The sequence below is a fragment of the Toxotes jaculatrix genome, chromosome 8 (assembly GCF_017976425.1).
Source record: "Toxotes jaculatrix isolate fToxJac2 chromosome 8, fToxJac2.pri, whole genome shotgun sequence".
Classification (NCBI taxonomy): Eukaryota; Metazoa; Chordata; class Actinopteri; family Toxotidae; genus Toxotes; species Toxotes jaculatrix.
In genome coordinates, this window is record NC_054401.1 from 28,561,329 (window position 1) to 28,581,229 (window position 19,901).

Here is a 19,901-nt window from a genome sequence, read left to right on the forward strand (position 1 = left end):
TCTGCCTCACTCCAGTGGAATGAGCCATGAGATACTTACTTGCATTTTTTTTTTTTTTTTTTTTTACCTTTACTGTAATCACATGAGAGTTGAAACAATAAGCCAATCAACAATGTTCTATTAATCATTTTGATCACTTTTTTCCCCCTTTGTTTTCATTGTATCAGCTGCCATATTTTTAACTGCTATTATCTCTTATATTTTTTTTTTCTGGACAAAAAGAAACAACCCTGTTCACATGTGGGCGTGCACAACAGAAAGCAGCTGTATAAACACAGGCCTGCAGTGTCTGCATATAGAGTGGAATTAAATACCTTACATATTATTACATATCATTCCCAGCACATCTGCCCAAGTACAGAAATGTATGTATGCACTGCTGAAGACCTTTTAAAGAGGGGAATGAAACTAGTGAAAAGAAAATAGAGAATAAAGGAAATAAACGAGTTAATAAATACTGTCGGTGGACCAGTCATCAGGAAAAAACTCTGCCCTTTGACAACATTCACCACAGATGTTGCCAAAGGAGAAAGACTCGAAATTTCAAACCTACATTTATTGATTTATTTAATATTTTTTTGGCCTTTGGCAGCAGAACAAGCTCTAACCGCAACACTGGTGTCTCTGTTAATATTTAACTGTATATAAAGTGGTTCAAAGTGGCTTCACCTCCAGCAGCTACAGCAGTAACATGCTGCTGACACACTGATGCTTCAGTGTTAATCCTCTCATGTGTAGTACTGTAATACTTCAACTACATCTGCTGATCATACCTCTGTACTTTTACTTCAGTAGGATTTTTCATGCAGGACTTATACGTGTAACAGAGTATTTATGCTTTGCTGTCCTGGGACTTTTACTGAAGTAAAGGATCTGAATGCTTCTTCCACCTCTGGTCCTGACATTAGAACCACTGCTATTATCACAAAAACAAATACATGAATCACTAAATATTAATGTGTAAGCGCTTCACTCTTGTTTCCCCAGCGGTGTGCCATCTCTTCTTTCATCCTACATCCTCCCCTGTGTTAGCGCTTGTTTGGCTGAGCACTGCTAATTAGCTTCCAGGCATGTAGAGCTTAGTGTAGCTTAGTGTGAATGTGTCAACATGAGTGTGTGTTGTTGATACTCTGTTGCCTTCAATGTCTCTCTACAGCAAACACACACAACCAAGGCCATGAAAAAGATCAACAGAGGGAGACATCAGCGCAGCTGGAGACACACAGAGAAACACAGTGTACTGTATGTTTCATGTGATGCGGTTGGGCGTACTTTAAGTTTCATGTGTTTCGACTACGCTGCCATGCACGCTGACCTTTAGAATAAATACTTTGAAAGAAAACAGTGTGAAACCACTTCACATAAACACCTGGAGTGGATCTGTGGGTGAACACACACAGCTTTTTTTTTTTTTAGATAAGAACATTTCCTTTAAGTACATGGGCTTACACAAGTTTCTGTAGCATTTTCTCTTTTCTTTCAGAAACAAAAAGTACTACTGGCAAGCAAAAGATATTTTCTACATGTACACATCTTTCCTTAATAACCTTCCACCCACCCCCACAGGCCAGGTGTCTGACTATCTGACAGCTCCCTACCTCTTCTTCTTTTTTTTCTTTCCTTTCTTTTTAATATCCCTCCTTTTCCTCTCGCCAAGCTGAGGGCTGCAGGGGAGGTATGCAGCATTAGGTCGAGACACGCAACAGGTGCTGCAGCCAGCCAGCCTCTGGAGGCAGAAACCTGTCTCATTACACCATTTCATCTGTGAGACCTATTATCAGAGTGTTCAAACAGGCAGGACAAACAATGGTAGAAGGAATACCATTATGAAGTGAACATGCTCGGTTCCAAACTGTGTTCAACTCTGACAGAAAATCACTCCAACAGTGCTGTAATAGAGAACTTTAAGGCGCTAAAACAAAGCAGATGGAGGTCTGCACATCAAGAACTGGAAACTGGCCATCAGGTTTGGAGTGCATTAGCAAACCATCTGTGCTGTTACTCAATTAGAACAAAGATACTTAACAATCTACTAACAAGATAGAGACTCAGTGCATTTCTATCAAAGCTGGAAAAAAAAGATGAGGTGAGGCTTATTTGTATCTGGGTTAGCTTCGTAACCACTACACATACATAACACAACATAAGCTAATTTAGACTATTTATCTGGTGTGACTACAGGGTTAGCACTTGGGTTAACACTTCAGAAGAATGTGTGAACACTCCCAAGTTGGAATGGCTATGAGTGCAACGTGTTTTTCATTTCACTGTCATTCTGCTGACATTGCATCAATGTAACATCGGCATGCTAACATCTGCTAATTGGCATCACACACAAAGTACAGCTGAGGCTGGTGGGAACGACATTCGTTCTGCAGGTCACAAATCAAAGTGCTGAATTAACAGTTTGTTTGTCTGATGATGGTTCTAGAGCAGAGGTCTTCAACAGGGGGTCTGTGAACCCTAGGGGGTCCGCGGAGGTACTGCAGGCGGGGTCGTGAAATTTAAATTTAAATGTCTTTAAAAACACGTTGACATGAATTGAACATATTTGGGGGGGGGGTTTACCCTGCTCCATCTCTCCATCAGTTTCGGGGTCCTTGGCCTGAAAAACATTGAAGACCCCTGTTCTAGAGGAAAACTCAGGGGATTACCTGATGCATCACTACTGGGATTCATCCTCTGGGCACCATGAACATTTGTACAAAATTACATTTCATCTCTATCTGTGCTATGTGATGTGTTAATGATACTTTAAGTGGTGAGCTGACAAAAAATAGTCCATGTAGAGACAAAATTTGAATCATTCAGTCATGATTGCTACAGTAAGTCCAATAGTCCTTCATTTTCTGTCATGGTCACATGAGATCTCTGAGTGCGCAGGACGGTGCTGATCAATGAGGCAGCAGGTCAGGATTTTACAGAGGCAGTTTTCAGTTTATGCTTCTGCTTTGAATGAGATGATACTTGTCCCTGACTTTTTAACACATTAGGATCATAAACTGTTTAAGTTAAATGATGTTTGGATATCATTTGTCATTAAGGCCATCCAAGTTCTGTTCCAACTCTACCTGTTCAAGGTCAAACTCAAATTGTAAAATTGTGCCACACTTTCATTTAAATGTATCGAAGAACAGAAGTAATATATTAATTTGAACAGAACTTCAAACTACAAGTGTTTTAAAATTCAATCTGCAACGTCCATCTAAGAGGCAGAAACAGAAAGAAGCAAAGATATAATGTTATTTCCCAATGAGTAAATACATATTAGAGGGAAAAGAAGCTTTAACACCATATGAATGATAAGACGTTGATATCAGGGTATCAGTGAGCTGTGAGCTGATGTTACACACTGTAGTGAGAATGAGCCCGCAGTCAAAATTGATTTAACAGAGCCATCAAAGCTGGAATTATGTTTGAAAAATATGAGGTCAGGAGGTCTCTGTCTGCACTGGTTTCAATTAACAGCAAGCAAACACACACAAGTACACACATATAACATCGACTCACAAACACAGACACACGGAGACACACGCGCACAATCCCTGCTCAAGCAAAGAATATCTCTCCAACTGGATCAAAGAGGATTCACAGACTCAGAGAATAATCAGTTAACACAGTTTGGCTTAATTCAGTCTGAGAGACACTCAATCCCCCGAGATTGCATGTGTTAATGGGCATCATCCATTCACTAACAGGCGTGTGTGTTTGTGTGCGTGTGTGTGTGTGTGTGTGTGTGTGTGTGTGTGTAATGGAGACGGAGAAAGAGACAAACCACACAGTTCACAGTTAGAGCCACAATACACCAGAATCTATTACAGACACATTTTGGTCTGAAATCATTTCATTTCACTGGAATCAGTAGATTTGTTTGGAGAGATGATGTGAATGTATTCAGTTCAACTTTGGTGTTCAGTTCACGGCATTGACCAACGGTGAAATGTCTTGACAGTACTGATTTCTGAGGAGAGAGAGAGAACTAGAGTCCAGCATATGATGGGAATTATATGAATACCCTCTGCCAATCAAGAAGAAAACTAATATGACTGTGGAAGATAAGACAAAGAGACTGAAGAAAGGTTCAGTGGGAGAGATGGAGTGTGTGTGTGTGTCCCTTAGCTGTCAACAGTAGCCTTGTCAGTTGGGAGCAGTCGTTAATGAAACCAGTCAGATCCTCTCTCTCTCTCTCTCTCTCTCTCTCTCTCTCTCTCTCTCTCTCTCTCTCTCTCTCTCTCTCTCACACACACACACATACACGAACACAGAGCAGCCCAGGAGAACGGATGTAAGCAAGATAAAAGAAATGCAAAAGCAATGCAACAAAAGCAAACTGATGTAGCAGGACGCAGAATGCATTCAGCCAGAGCTCAATTCATTTTCTGAAGTCTTTTGAGTCTGAGGATGATGACAACACATGAAAGATGAAAAGTAAATGAGCTGAGCTATCCACAAAGATCACAGCCGGATGCCATTCAGTGTTTCTACACAGGCGATAACAAAAGCACAGCAGCCAAAGGAAGAGGAGGTGAAGAAGAAAGATCCTGTCTTTCTTTCTTTCTTGTAAAATGTCTGTGTTTTCTATTTAGGTTTTGCAGTATAGAGGGAAAAGGCATTAGTCCAGTGGGTGTAGGATTTAAACAGTGTGGATGACACATAAAGGTAATAATCACCCATTCATACATATCAGCACTGCTACAAAAGATCAGGAAAAATCTATTTCTTTGATCAGTTGATTTATCATTCAATTAAAATGTGAGAAATACTGAAAAACCAAAGCTTTTTAAATCAGGGGTTTTCAGATGCTTCACCCCTCCTCCTCCCCCTCCGCCCCCCAGCCCAACAGTGGGTTTATAACTGTTATAAATATTATTCTTGGCCTTACTTACAGTTGGGGTATAATCATATAATAATAATTAAAACTACAGTTCCTATAATCTTGAGAGGCTTTGAGGGATGTAAACAGGAAGTATAGTGTTGCCATGGAGTCAGTTACCAAGCTATGGAAGTCTTAGCTATTAGCTATCGGCAGGTTCCTGTTTGCAGTGTACCTGTGCATGTACAGAAGACTTTCATCAGTGTGACACTGAAGAAAACTTAAAGATGACATGATTTAAGTTGTGGAGTTACATTGAGCGTCTTCTTTCTAAGCTGATTTCTGTTTTATTTTTTCTGTTTATTTGCAATCGGCATCAGAGATAACGATATTCTTGGAAGTGTCACACTGGATCTAAAAATACGTGCATCGTGTGCAGTATGAATTTCAACACCGTTTGCACATGAAAGAAGCTCAGAGTTGATAAACAGGTTAATGCACATCTAGGTCAGCTTCTGTGATCACCATACACTCACAGCAGTAAGCTTTACCAGCAGGAGCTAGTCCTATGTGGACTTATTTCCCGTGTTTCGCCTGTCAGGCAACATAGAAGCTGCACTAATGCTTTGGTCGTTGGCTACAATGCCTGAGAGGAAAATGGGCTAAAAAAACTGCCGCTTCTCTGCACATTCTTCAGAGAGATAATTATTTAATCTATAATTTGATTTACATCATGTCATAATTATAATATTCTCCTAAAGAGAAGCTAAAATTGCTAATACAGTACAGTCTATCATATTAAGTAGGATTAGTACATAAATAATACAGTCATTTCAATGGCATTTACACCCATGAAGCTAAGCTAACCAAGTCCTGACTCCATCTCCTTACTTAATGCAAAGACATGAAATTGTCATCAATCTTCTCACCACACTAAATGTTGAACTAGCCCTTTAAAGGTTTCAGCATTAGCTCCACTGAGCAGCAGCATTAAGTCTGTATTTCTAATGTGAGTCTAAATAGAATTACTAGTTATCAAGAGCAGAATTAAATGTTTCTGTATTATTCTACAGTTACTGTGAATCTCCATCAGGTGCCATATTTAGTTTCACTTTACTAATGGAATCATAGAAGTATACAGTGACACTTTACACTGAAAATTCACTTAGTCCTTGGACATCTATTCATGAACACAAGATCAAAAACCCAATTTTCACCAAAATACCATCAGCGTGCCTTGTGCTGGATCATTTGTTGCCATTTGTTGCACCTTTTCATGCAGTTTTGCATCACACATAGACGCACACAGTCCTAAAAGATACACTGCACTCCGTCTGACCCCAAAGACACTTCAGAACTACTCTGTTGCAGCCACAATACACACAATATACAATGTATACAATACAGAGAGTACATGAATGAAAGGCTATGTGGGGAAAGTAAGGAAGCAATGATGTTGCTCTATGTAGTGTAATAGCCCAAGGGCAAACATGAATGAGGCAGATTAATACACCGGTGAGTTGTTGAACTGCTGCAATAATATGATCCAATAAAATACACATACAGGTACACACACACACACACAGGGACTGAATGTTCATACAGCTGGGAATGATGCATGTAGAAATTTACACATACGGGCAGGTAAATGCATTGGCAGGTGTGCAGCAACACACAGTTTGAACTCCAGCCTGTGTGTTCACACTGATTCATGTATTTCAGCAGCCTGTGGATCCTGTGAATTCGTATATGTCTAATGACTTCCTCAGAAATCTTTTCTAAAGAAGAAAACTGACCCTGCTCTTCCTGCAAGTGAAATGTGAGTGGCCCTCTGTCCTGCTCTCCTGACAGCTACTTTCTCCTCTGAGAGCATCCGTTGGATCAAATGACACAGCTGAAATCTGAGACAGAATAAATCTGTTTGGAAAGTGAGATGTTTCTAATGGAAAGAGGAGAAAGGGATATATGTTCTACAAGAAGTCAAATTTTGAAACAGCATAATTACTCACTGCAGTATTTACTTGAGGGTTGAAGACCCTCTGGCACTTTGAGAAAGTCGGCATCGACCGACATCTGCACTTACAAGGCCGACTAACAAAAAATGTCTGCAGGCAGCTTTCTCAGTGTGGCTGCTGTGGAACGATGTTAGCACAACACTTGTCACACATGTGTCAATTTGGCCATTTGGCAATAAAGATAGTTTGAACTTTGAGTCGGTGGGTGCTGTGGACAGAGGGAAACTCACCCATGCTGGATGTAATTTTACCTGAGAGAAAACAGTGAGACTTAAATCCCTAACTTTCAAAGCTAAATGTATTTAATTGGCCATTTTTAATAACATACATAGTGTTCAGTGTCTGTATAATCATATTGATTTTGGTCTATTAGTGTGGAAATGTCACAGTCACCATCATCTTTTCTAAATGTTAAAATCTTTCTCTCAACCTAAAAGACAGCTAATTTAATCTAAAACCTTCAGTGACTAGTGTTCTGCAAAAAAACAGTGTATTTAACAAAATATTACTAGGCAATATAACTATGTATATTAGTTTACAATGGAATCATACATGACTACATGGACTTGTATCGTCCACCCTGCTCTCGAAATATCTGCATCGGCCAAAGAAAAATCCATATCAGTGGACCCCCCAACTTTAAATCCACTGAACTTTCTTTCACAGAAGCTGTGGACTTTATTCCCAGCAGGAACATCCAAACAGCCAATTAATGAACTCCCCGTTTCAGGGCTGTTAATCACTGGTTACACACCACTTCACCTCAGCTGACTCAGCTCTTTTTTTTTTTTGCCCACCAGTTTCCCCACTGTGCTCCAAGACCTCATCAAACCTAAGACCATTCTTTAGGTCAGGTGTAGTCCGTTGGGGGTGTTTCATCACAGCCATAACCATACTGTAATCACAGGTGCCCACATTATTTTATAGGGTACTCTAGAAATTCAGTGTTGCATGGGGACTTGAAAGAGCCAGAAGTATACAGGTTTACAGCCACGCTAGCAAATCTGTGAGGCTGTACTTAGGCAATGCAGCGCTATGAGCTAATTGCTAACATGCTCACAATGAAAATGATAACATGCAGATGTTTATCAGATTTAATGTTTGTGCTTCATCTCATAGATGTTGGCATTTTCACTGGATAAGTGAAAAGTTTAACCTGCTGCTGGGGCTGAAGGAAAAGTCTGTGCCACATTTCATGGAAATGCATTTAATGGTTGTTGAGATTTCTGGACCAACAACAAACTGACTTACACACAGACATTATCATCCCCAGAAGGAGTGGCTGAAAAAAAAGAGTGGCCAAACTCACAGCAGCAGAGCACAATATTTTCTCCCTTTCATTCCCTAATATGGTTTCAAGCTCTGAAAATGCTGGATCCTACAACTTCCCCTAATGCAGCTCCATGGTGTCTCTCATTAGACCGTCCAGACCTGGTACACACCTCTGTTTTTCAAACTCAATGCCCCTGGTTTGTAAAAAAAAAAATAAAAATAAAATAAAATCATGGTCTGCAGACTAAATGAACCCTAATGACATCATCAGGGATTATTTTCTCATAGTAGACAGAGCTGAGTAACACTGAGCCTCATTAGAACAATCAGCCAGTAGCCCCTTTACAACAAGGCTACTGAAATGAAGCTCCATTACCTTGTGGTTCGTTTGTACCCTGATAATGAGAAAGCTTAAGGTGAAACCTGTCCTGCTGGGACACTGAGACCAGGAGAGGACTGTACCATCGCTCATGTTTTCCCTTTCCTCCAACTTTTATTAGTTCAGCTTTCATGGTAACAAGCAGGGTGTTCTTCACACACAGAGGGGTGGAATAAAGTTATCCTGGGTGAGACACAAAGCACAGGTACAGGAACAAACACGGGGGAGTGGACATAAGGAAGCAACAAGACTTATATACACAAGGCAATGGGGCAACAGGTGACACCAATTAGGGCGGGGGCAGACAATCACAAAAGGAGGGAAACCAGACAAAGACAAGGAAGTAGAACAAGACCAGATACACTAGGGACATCACAATAAAACAGGAAATATACAACCAAAACTGAAAAAACAAGAACAACTCGACTTAACAAAACAGGAACTACTAACAGAACTAAGCCCCCTTAGGTGCTGGTCATGACATAGTATACAGGGGCCTAGAAGATTAATTCAACTGAGGTTTAATCACAATGCAACACATCAAGAGTGATATACAGGCCTGATTTACTGACAGGATGAATTTCATTATTTCATTCTGCTAAATGGATGAACCGGAATTAATGTTATAAACAATATAATAAACTACAGTCTTTTATGAGTGTAAAACCAAAGGAGAGAGAGAGACTTGCAGATCATTATGTGTTTAATTAGTGATGACTTTCCTTTGTAAAATATATTTCAGGTTGTTGAATAAAACATCAGCCTCTCCTCCATGAGAACTTTATCTTGTCTCTTCCTTCCCTTGAGGATCACAGCCCTCAAAAGGTCTTCACAAGAGTTCACATCCTGGCATTAATCTAACTATCATGACACAACATCGGCCTCTTCAGGGCGAATCCACGCCACACGTTGCTTGCAACATGTTTGTCAAAGTGACTGATCAACCTGCAGAGGTGTTTAGTAACATCTTCAGCCTGTCCCTCTCCCAGGCTACTGCAGCTACCTGTCTGAAATCAGCCATAATCCTACCTGTGCCCTGACAGACCAACACCAGCTGAATGACTAAAAACCAATGACACTCACACTCATCACAGCAAACCTCAAATGCACCCTGCCTAAACTCTGGACCAGCACCAGTACACCTAAAGAACAAGTAGATCCATAGATAATGCCACACTCTCCACACTGCACTGACCCACCTGGAACAGAAGGTGACATTCAACACTACTGTCCCCTGAAGGCTGGTCTCAGTGACTCCCTGTGCGTGTGGCTCAGGTATTTCCTATCCAACCACCTCACAGACTGTCAGACTCGGCCGAGCCTGGCCTTCAGCACCGGTGCACCACCTCTTTTCTGGCTCTGCTTTCTAAGGACACTTAGGAAAACCAAGCTGTCTGTGAAGCTGCTTTGTGTCCTTCAACCACTGCTCGATAGAGAGTGTGCTGACATTCTACATTACAGTACAACAACAACAGGAGGCCAGACAAGCTCTCCAGAGAGTCCCCCTGTCCTCACTGAAGACTCCTTCAGAGTTCTCCCCTCCCTGCTGCCATATTGAAGGTGCTACAGGCTTTAAAGACTCTTCTACCCCAGAGAAAACACCGTCACACTCCACACCATGGGACAAACAATGGGAATAATGTTTCCATACAATGAGGAGATATATAATAACATATATTCTATTCTTTTCTATTCTATTCTATTCTATTCAGTTCTGTTCTATTAAGGCAAATCAGCTGCACTGTAATAACCAGTGCAGGCAGCTATTAAATCTTTCTGACCTTTACTAAAACACAGACACACCCAAACCAACCCTGTCTTCTGTGGATTTATGTGTAGACTCATTTAAGTCATGTCCTGCTGCTTTATTTCTTTGGGGGAACATTTCTTAATTATTTCAAAACAAGTCTTCCTGAACAAAATAAAAACCCATCTGAATCATTTTCCATTGCCCTTGACTGTTTTCCATTTTCCAGAGGCTACCTCATAACACAATATGTACCACAGGCAGCCACACAATCTCTCTTTCTGCTCAGAGTGCCGAACCAATCTCACCTTGAAATGAGAAAGCTTTGTTAAGAAGTTTTGTTGTGAGTGAACCGACTTGATATTTTCTTTTCCTTTGGCAAAGGAACAAAAAAGGCAGCGCTTTACGTTCCTGATCTCTGTGAACAGAATGAAGCCCGTACACCACATCACTGCTCTGAAAGTAATTACTTCGGAGCACAAAAATCCGTGCTCCATGTGGCTGCCATGGGAGTGCACACATGGTCAGAGCCGTTCCCCCGCTGCACATTCCATTCTCCTAAGAGGAAGGTGTTGCATGAGCTGGAGCATTTGGTGAATGAAGTGTAAGCCCAAAGATAACCATGGCTGGGTATTTCAGAAACATCTGCTGATGCACAAGAAAACGGAAAGAATTTGGGCTGCGGCCAAATTTCATCCACTTCAGCCAAAATTAAACTGTAGGTAAAAACTGCGTAAATACTATAAAGTACTTTCTTATTTTCCTTCTGGTTGAAATTAGCAGTGTCGTCACTTCAGGTCACCACTGACTTCCAGCCATCTCCAGACTAAACAAATCACATTCACCTGAGCATACAGGGAGAACACTGGGTCAAACCGCACTTGAGAAGACTGAGAGCCATTAACAAAGTGGGGATTAAAATATGCACCGTGCTCCTGTGTAATTATATTCATTATCCTGGATGGCATTTTCTGTTATAGACATGGACATTCAGCAGGACAAAGCAAAAAGACAGAGACAGAAGCCATCCCAGAAGACATCAGACACATATCATTTAGTGTGACTTACACTTTCCCAGGATATCATTATCTCTGATGTCCATCACAAATACACGTCACCATAAATCTGCTTAGAGGTCATAGAAAAAAAGACACTTGCAGCACAACAGACATTAACTAGTCTTTCTGTTTGTTCTGAGACAAAGTATCAAATAAAATCATAACTGACTCTCAACTGTCAGTAATTACAGATACTTAGATACATTTTACACCTCAGAGATGCAAGGTCTGTCCAGCCACGTTGATCTGATGAAATGTCTGAGGATCTCTGAAGTTCATCCCGTGGAGGACATTCATGTTTATATCACATTTCATGCCAAACCATCCAATAGATGCTGAGATATTTCACTGAATAAGTGAACCTGATGGTGGTGTCAGACAGTAAAACGGCTAACAGCAGCTTATTTGTCTTTATCTCCATTTTAGATTGATTTTTCGATCGATTTTGATCGATTTTTTTCCTCCTACATCCAAAACAATAATTATGCTTGACTTATTTATTTATTTTTTGAGAACGTCTGTGTTTGTCAGGTTGTTGAGACAGCTGACTGTACTTTACTTTGACAGCTCATTCTGTTACATGAAACTCTTAGACTTGAACATTTTGGGCCTAAGGGTGTCAGCAGGTGGAAAAAAAAAAGTTCCAAATGAAAAGGGTTTTGTCCTTGCACTGGGAAAAACCTGCTCAGCAAAATTCACAGATATCTGGCCCCAAAAGTATTTACTATTTCCTGTACAAGTATAAAATCTGATGGGATGGTGATACCACGGAGAAGGTGGTGCTGGTGTGAAGACATTCAGAGTTGTAGGTACTCAACACCCATGAGCGTTAAATGGAGCATCCGGGCATTTTGGCAAGTAGGATAAGTGGACAAGCTGACAGCGGCCATTTTCCTTTGCGTTGTTTGCCTATCTGCAGATAGGCAGAAGGAGAGACAGACAGACTGACAACCAGATGTAAGGAGAAAATCATGGATAACACCATTGGACAGATGGACAGATGAACCATCAGTGACAGCCTTGGCAGCCATGTAAAGCATACTGTACGTATCTAATGAATGACAATAAACACAGCCTGTCACTTCCAGCAGTGTAAAATGTATTCAGTTGATATGTGTTATGATTTGAATCTGTATCTTTTTTAAAGCACAACCTTCACAGACATATTTTTTTATGGCGTGGTGACAAACCTGGTTGTTTCATTTTACAAACTGGCTGCAGGGTTCTGCACACACAACAGACACACAAACAGTACGATCTCTCTGTGCCTGAGACGAAGACAGAGAAATACTGAAGAACAAGAGAGAGAGGGTTACATTCTTTCTCAGCGGTGTGTTTTTACTAGTCTCTCTCTCCTTGTCTAAATGTTAAATAATAGGAGGGTGTAAACCCATCAGGCATCATTAAGCAAACTGCTTTTAGGACTGTGCTGTCATAACACGTCCGCTATAAAGACCAGCGCTGACTACACACACTGACTACACACCCTGACTACACTGCTGTGTCACCACACTCTCAGCCTCTGTCATTCTGTTTATTCCCTGTTAACACCCCCCTCGTCTCCTCACCTCTCTCACCACCTGAAACGACTAGTTAAACGACACATCATGAGCGTTCAACCATGCAGCAGAGCCGTCCACACAGCTGAGCAGCAGACGGCTGTACGAACAGCGTCCCTCTCTGAGTCCTCATCTCAGCACTCTGAGCCAAAGACACTCTGGAGTCACTTTCACTGCACTGAAATCTCTCCTGTGATTTTCTGTCTATACAAAGCCCATTCCACAACTCACTTCCTCTGTACACTCAGATACACAAATGCCACAGGTACTAAGAACATGTGTGTTTGTATCTTATTATTGGCTGCAGCTCCTGTAAATGTATTTACATCTTTTATTCACTCACTGGTTTATTTGCTTCTATTTATTGTAACAAACTTTAAGGCCAGGATGTGGGCTTCTACAGGGCCTGTATCCACGTCAGGAAATGATCATTGTGGAGTAGGAAGTTTCTTTCCCTACCTTCGTAACATTGTTGTTGCTCTTGCTCTTAAGGAACCATCTTTGAGAGAACTGAGTGCCGTAGTTGTTTCTCTTCAGTAGCCTTGCAAATTCAAATTAAATCAAATGTTACGAGAGAATCAGAGTCAGAGGAGGAGCTTGCAGCAGCAGTGTTACCTCAGCTACCTCAGCTATGTGACACTTGTCCTTCACCCTGCAGTGGTCCTCTCAGAGTGGTCCTCTGAGGCTCATGAGGAAACACTGCTGTATGAGATCTACTTATTTTTTCCTCTGGCCTGTTCAGACCTGACATTAACCTGTGTCTCAGGTGATCTGATCACCTGTGGACAGCTCTAAGTACGTCGGTTCACACCTGCCATTAAAATGTGTCTCCACATGCTTCTCCAGTAAAACCTGTGATCAGATCTCTCCTCCCTGCTCTACATACATAAACACAGACATATTTCTGTTTGCAAAGACCAAATGTGTTGTTGCTTTTAACGATGAACACAAGCAGTTTGTGTTTTGAATGATTTCATTTACCTGTGCAGAGCAAATGAAGCTGCATGGAAACAGAGTGAAGCTCTGAATAAAGACACGTCAGAAGAGTGAAGGATGAATGAAGGATGATCTGCTGCCTTTTCTTCTTTACTAAATGTATGCATGACAACTTTGACCATTCCATTTGTTTTTACTGGCTCTTGCATGACATATAATTTAATGATGACTGAATCTTCATTTTATTTATATGAATTTCAACTGGATCATGTGAACTGTGAATATTCTGTTTCCTCACTTGGACAAAATAAGTGTCAGAGCCTCGTTCCCCTGACAGACCGAGTCTGTTCCTCTGTGTGTTCCAGTCAAACCAAATCAACCAATGTGATCTTTTCAAAAATTTCAGACGTCATGGACAAAGTCAGCTTAAATGATTTGTGCTAACTGAGTTTGAGAAACCGGGAAAAGGTGGACTTAGGTGAAACATGCTGGGGATTTCTTTCTTGAAGACACAGTGAAATGAAAAATTCATTTTCCAAGTTCTAACAACCTCAAACAACCCCTCTCTGTGCCTGTTAAATTTCTCTTCAAACCGGAGTTCCTCTTTGGAAGTGATGTCAGATCTGTTCAGGTGTGGCTGTTTGGTGATGCTGTGCCTTTCTTTATCAGCTGATTCTCCCAGGTGAAGCAGCTGAAGGCTTCAATCTGCCCTCACAGAACACTAACTGACTACAATGGTGCGGCCAATTGAGATAGTGAAGCCTGCCAACTCATTAATGACTACACTTGTGGGTCATGGCTTTGAGATTTCCCCCCCTCAGTCATTTGGCAGGATGCTGCACATTTCCAGGTGGCAGAAGCTGAAATTTCATGGGTCAGAAATGCATTATGGCCATACTGGCACCGTGTGCTGCCTCAGGCAAAACCATTCATTATAGTCTTTAATCTGGGTTTATCATGAGGTTGACATTTCCTGTCGTTTCAAATTGCTTGGTTTATTTAAGTGGAATTCATGTAGTTACGTTTACTTCTGCACATATAATATCCATAATAAATGATAGATGTAAAGCTGCTCTCAGTATGTGTTCATCTGTGTGTGGGGCAGCTCAGTTGGATGGTTCTCAATGAGCTAACCATGACAGACATATTGAAAAGGTGGTAACAGTTGAATAGTGGTGTTCACAGCTGGGATCTCTGGGTCCTAGTGGCGCCTGGTCAGACATAGTTGTGGTGTATTTGTGTGTGTGTGTGTGTGTGAGAGAGAGAGAGAGTAAGAGAGAGAGAGAGAGAGAGAGAGAGAGAAAGAGACAGACACACAAAGAAAGAGAAAACAGGAAGATTGGTTGACTCACCCAGGAGCACCAAACCACAATCCTCTCATTTTCAAAATGTGAGGGAGTACGTGGACAAGTTCAACTGATATAGACACAATCAGTTAAAGCAGGTCTGCTCTCTATTTTTCTTTTGCTATCACACACACACACACACACACACACACAGACATAGACGTGGAACAAAGGAACCAGAGCGCACAGCTGAGAACACAGTGAGCGGCGGCAGGGCAGCAGTCCCTGGTGTTTAACATACAAAGACCGACTATACTGCGGCTAAGGAGGGTTTGTGTGCCCAGCTCTGAATTCCAATATGGGCCCTGAAGTAACTGAAGAACAGCCGCAGCAGTTAGAGCTGAGAGATCTGTAAGAGACTGGACTGTTATGTTTTGTAACACATGAGACAAACTGAAAAGTAAAGGCAGAGGAGCGGAGAGAAGAGAAGAAGAGGAGAGGAGAGGAGAATGGGCAGAGAGTTTCCCTCTTGGTTTCCATGTGGCAGTTCAAACCATATGGAACCAATTTGAAATGTGAGACTATGGGGACTGCTTGAAAGACGGACGATCAGGGAGGAAAACACTGTTTTGACCTGCCAACCAAGCTATTTTCAAAGCTTACCTCTTTACACACAGACTTGGCAGAATGATTTATAAATGTATACACTGTATCACAATATTACACTAATAGAGTCAAAGGATGAGTGTGTTTCCTTTCGTCTGATCATTCCATTTACCTCTGTTTTACCTTTGAGATAACTGACCTGCACGGACAGATTGACAGAGTACGGCTGCAAGTGAAGTTTATTTTTTATCACTGATTCACCAGCAAATTATTTTATTCAATGTATCAATCAGTCATTATGTCTGAAAATGTCCAGCATTACTTCCCAGAGCACAAAAACAGTTTGTGGTGATTTACAACAGAGAAAAGCAGCAAACAGCGGCAGCTGCATCCAGAGTGTTGACACAACTGTTTCAGAGAAGAGTCCCAGAGAATGAACACAGATTTGTGTAGCTGGGCTTTATTTCCCTTTCTCTCCATCCCTTTAAACACCTCAAGGCCCCCCCAGATTTATCTTTTGGCCCTTTGGATGGGGCCCCCAACTCCTAGGTTAGGTCATTCCACCCGGAGCAGGTATGACAGTAAAAACACTGCTTAAGAACTGGTGCATGAACATCCTTATAATATACACAGTGACAGGGAGCATATTTCAGATCATACCTACCTGTACTGTACTGTACTGTACCTGGGTTTGAATGAATGGGTTTTACACAAGAGCAGTAACACAGAGTGAACATAGAGCTAGAAAAAGACTTTCTAACTGCTCTAATGCTCGTGACAGCAGCTGATATCTTTCAGGTCTGATCTGCCTACTCAGCGTTTAACTCAGCCCAGACCTCAGGCTTCAGGCTTCAGACCTCAGACCTCAGACTGCCGGTCCGGTTTCAGAGCGCGCGGATAAAAGCATTATAAAGGGATCTTACCATGGTCGAGTGCATTCCTCTGCAGCCTCTTTAAAGAAGGCATTTATCTCTCACACGTCCCGTCTGCAGACTGCAGGGTGAGGGGTCTCCAGCCGGTGGTCCTGAAGTTGCAGCCGCGCGGCCGCGAGTCAGTCCATTACTTTAGTTTGAAAATTTCTTTCTGGAGCAAAACTCAACCGCGGTTTTCTGTTGTCAGACAATTACCTTGAGCAGTACAGGTAACATCAACACGCGGCCACGTTCTTCGATGCAAACTTAAAATTGATCTACAGGCTGTTGAGAGTCCAGCCTCCCCTCCCCGGCCAACGCGCTCCTCCACGCGAGCGTCTGGGAAAGCCGATTTCAAAGTAAAAGTCCCTGGGTTTTTAAGGAGGACCGCGGTCTGCTCAGAGTGAAACCTGAGAACAGTCTTCCCCCTTCATACAATAACGGAGTTTCTCCAGCGGCCAGGGAACTCAGGACAGACCTTGCCACGGTGAACCTACAGCCTGCTACACACACACACACACACACACACACACACACACACACACACACACACACACGCACACACACACACGAAAAGAAGCTTAAAAAAAAAAGAAGCTTTAAATCATCTATGGAAATTTCTGGGAAAGGAAATCAGCTGCATCAGATGTTAGTTACATTATGTCTTTCCAGCTGCAGGAGAAATATAACTTCCTCTAACCAAATTCATATGGTTCTTTATGTTGTTGCCTTTAGAATGGAAAGGTAACATAATAAAGCTATGCAAGGTAAATATCCACAGGTTTTATGGGTACCATGTTCTCAAAACAAACACACAACAAACATAGCAAAATAAGAGTAAACAGCAAAAAGCAGTTTTTCAAGCTGTAAGAAAAGCATTCTTTTTAAAATATTCTTTTAAAGTTAAATAACCATTTCCCATATTTCCTGACCTTTCACCTGTGGCAGGTGAACAGATACTGATGTATAAAGCATACTATCTAATACGTACTATCTAATAACTTCAGTTACATATTTCATATGCATGTTCCCATATGTAACATTTTCACTATTCAGAGGTGAAAAAAAAAGTCTCAGTACAGCAAAGTAAAAATACTCCCTTACAATAAAAGTCCTGCATGAAAAATCCTACTGAAGTAAAAGTACAGTAAGTATGAGCAGCAGATGCAGTTAAAGTATTACAGTATTACACATGACATGATGAGAGGATTGATACTGAAGCATCAGTGTGTCAGCAGCATGTTACAGTTTTATGATCAGGAACACCAGATAAACGTGAGATGATCAACAAGAGAAGACAGAAAAAAGAAAGAAGGTTTAATCTTTAACAACATGTTGTATATTTAAAGCTAGTTATATTATCTATTGTGTAAAATCTTCATCTTAAAAGTTACTAGAAACTAAAACTCCTGATTCCTGCCACAGTTGTGGCCCACATGCTTGTACTCATCCTTGTAGAAGGTTTAGGGCGCCATCTTGTGTTTATCAAGGCTCTCAGCCTGTTTAACTTTCTTTATTCCCACCATCCTGTATTTGCACCAATCCCTGCCGGTACAGCTGGGAGTTGGGTTGGACAGAGAAGACAGAGCCTCTGTTTGACACACACTGACATGAGCAGTAGACCATACATCCATCTCTGTCAATGATGTGAGAGCTGTTCAGATTCTGTGAAGCTGAGAGAAGCTTCCTCTCACTTCCTCTCAAGCTGGTTCCCAATTTCACAGAAACAACTCATTCATCCATCCAAGAATTCATCAAGATGTCCGAGTGAAGATTAAATCCACATGATTTCTGATTGATTTGATTTGACACCACTGTTCCCACAATGCACAAAGAAAACATGGTGGAAGCCTATGTCTGCTAGGAGATAAAATGTAAAGAATCAAAATGTTAAAAAGCTATTTCTAAACAACACAGACACACAAGCACTGACGGGTGTGTGGGAGAAAAGAAACAAAACAAAAGTAAATTTAAATCCTTAAATGTCAAATAATATAGGACACATATGGATCAAGCGACCTTGATTTCTGTTGTCCTGCATCTTGCACCATTTCCTTTGTTTCTTCTTCCTTGTTTACTAAAAGTTGGACTCTCAGAAAATTAGTATCTACCACTCTGCACTGTATGGTATGGGAAACTCCCTCAGCCTGCCGTCAGATGTGTTGGAGACCAGTTGCCTGTAGGTGGCGATGTTGGTGTATTTTCTTAAACTTCTGAAATCAATAAACTATATTCTGTTTCCACATGGAATTATACAAAATTAGACTAAATCCAGGCTCAGGAAAACAACGCAGTTCCATACATGTGGGGCCATGCTTCCTCTACCATGCATGACGTTTTTAGAACAGTTTCTTATACATAGACCTCCTGTTCAGTTTTGCTCTAAAAACAGGAAATGATTGTTTAAAATGTGTGGAATCATTTAATAAAGAGAGACAAAACTCTACAGTACATGGAAAAGATAAGACTGTCATAATAAAACAGGAAGCTGCTGCCTTCTGAATGTGGTCCTCTGATGGTCTAAAGTTGCCTTCCTTTTCCTGACAGCTTTATCTTGCATGTTCAAAAGTGCACCGCTAGAGTGCACCACAACAAGAGAAAAGACTCAGACCCGTCATAGAGAAAGATGGAGTGTGGAAAAGAGGGAAAGAAGGAGCAGATGGAGGGAATGTGTGGAAGGAACAATGCGATAGTACAAAGCTTGGCTGATCGCGCTCATCTGGTCTTTGACCTTTCTGCCTCTCCGCTGCTGTTCCGCCTCCTCACTCATTCCTGATGTCCAAAATCCCCTGTCCCTCTGTACAATCAGCTGCTTCATCTGACTCTGCTGACCTCTGACCCCTCACCCTGACCCCTCAGCCACGCGACCCCTACGGCTCACACTCTCTGACATTTCAGCTGAATAAAAGATCCGTTAAACAGCGGAGTGTGTGTCCGGTTAAGTGACAGAGTGTGTGTGTGTGAGTGTGCACAGTACATATGTGTGCTCACTTGTTCTGCATGATTCCATTCTGTTGGACTGCACAGGCTTCATGGAGGACAGAGGCAGATAGAGAGGACGTTTCCCTGCCACACAGTCGCAGCTTTGTTCCCCGGCAGCATTCCTCTCACTTTTACACTACTGTACAATCTCAGCAGTTTGGAGCCACAGCAACGAGCTGCACCATCACCCAAACGCTTTCATTCATTTTTGTCTTGCACTTAAAGCATTATTTGTTCAAGGAAGGAGTGAGCATCTAACTTCTCCATCTCTACTGTATGTTCTGACATGTTCTCTGAAGTCAGTAACAGAGTCTTGCTGTCCCCACAAGTCTTTAGC

General features: G+C 41.5%; 1 protein-coding gene across 2 annotated transcripts in view; it reads right to left on the reverse strand.

The window, feature by feature from the left end:
* The window catches only part of gask1a (golgi associated kinase 1A), a 37,225-nt gene extending 20,374 nt beyond the window's left edge, over positions 1-16,851 (reverse strand). For both annotated transcript variants that reach the window (XM_041044839.1, XM_041044838.1), the window contains exon 1: positions 16,595-16,851. In XM_041044839.1, coding sequence (XP_040900773.1) covers positions 16,595-16,609 — 15 coding nt within the window. In that variant the 5' untranslated portion in view covers positions 16,610-16,851. The remainder of the gene's footprint in view (positions 1-16,594) is intronic.
* Positions 16,852-19,901: the final 3,050 nt, after the last annotated feature.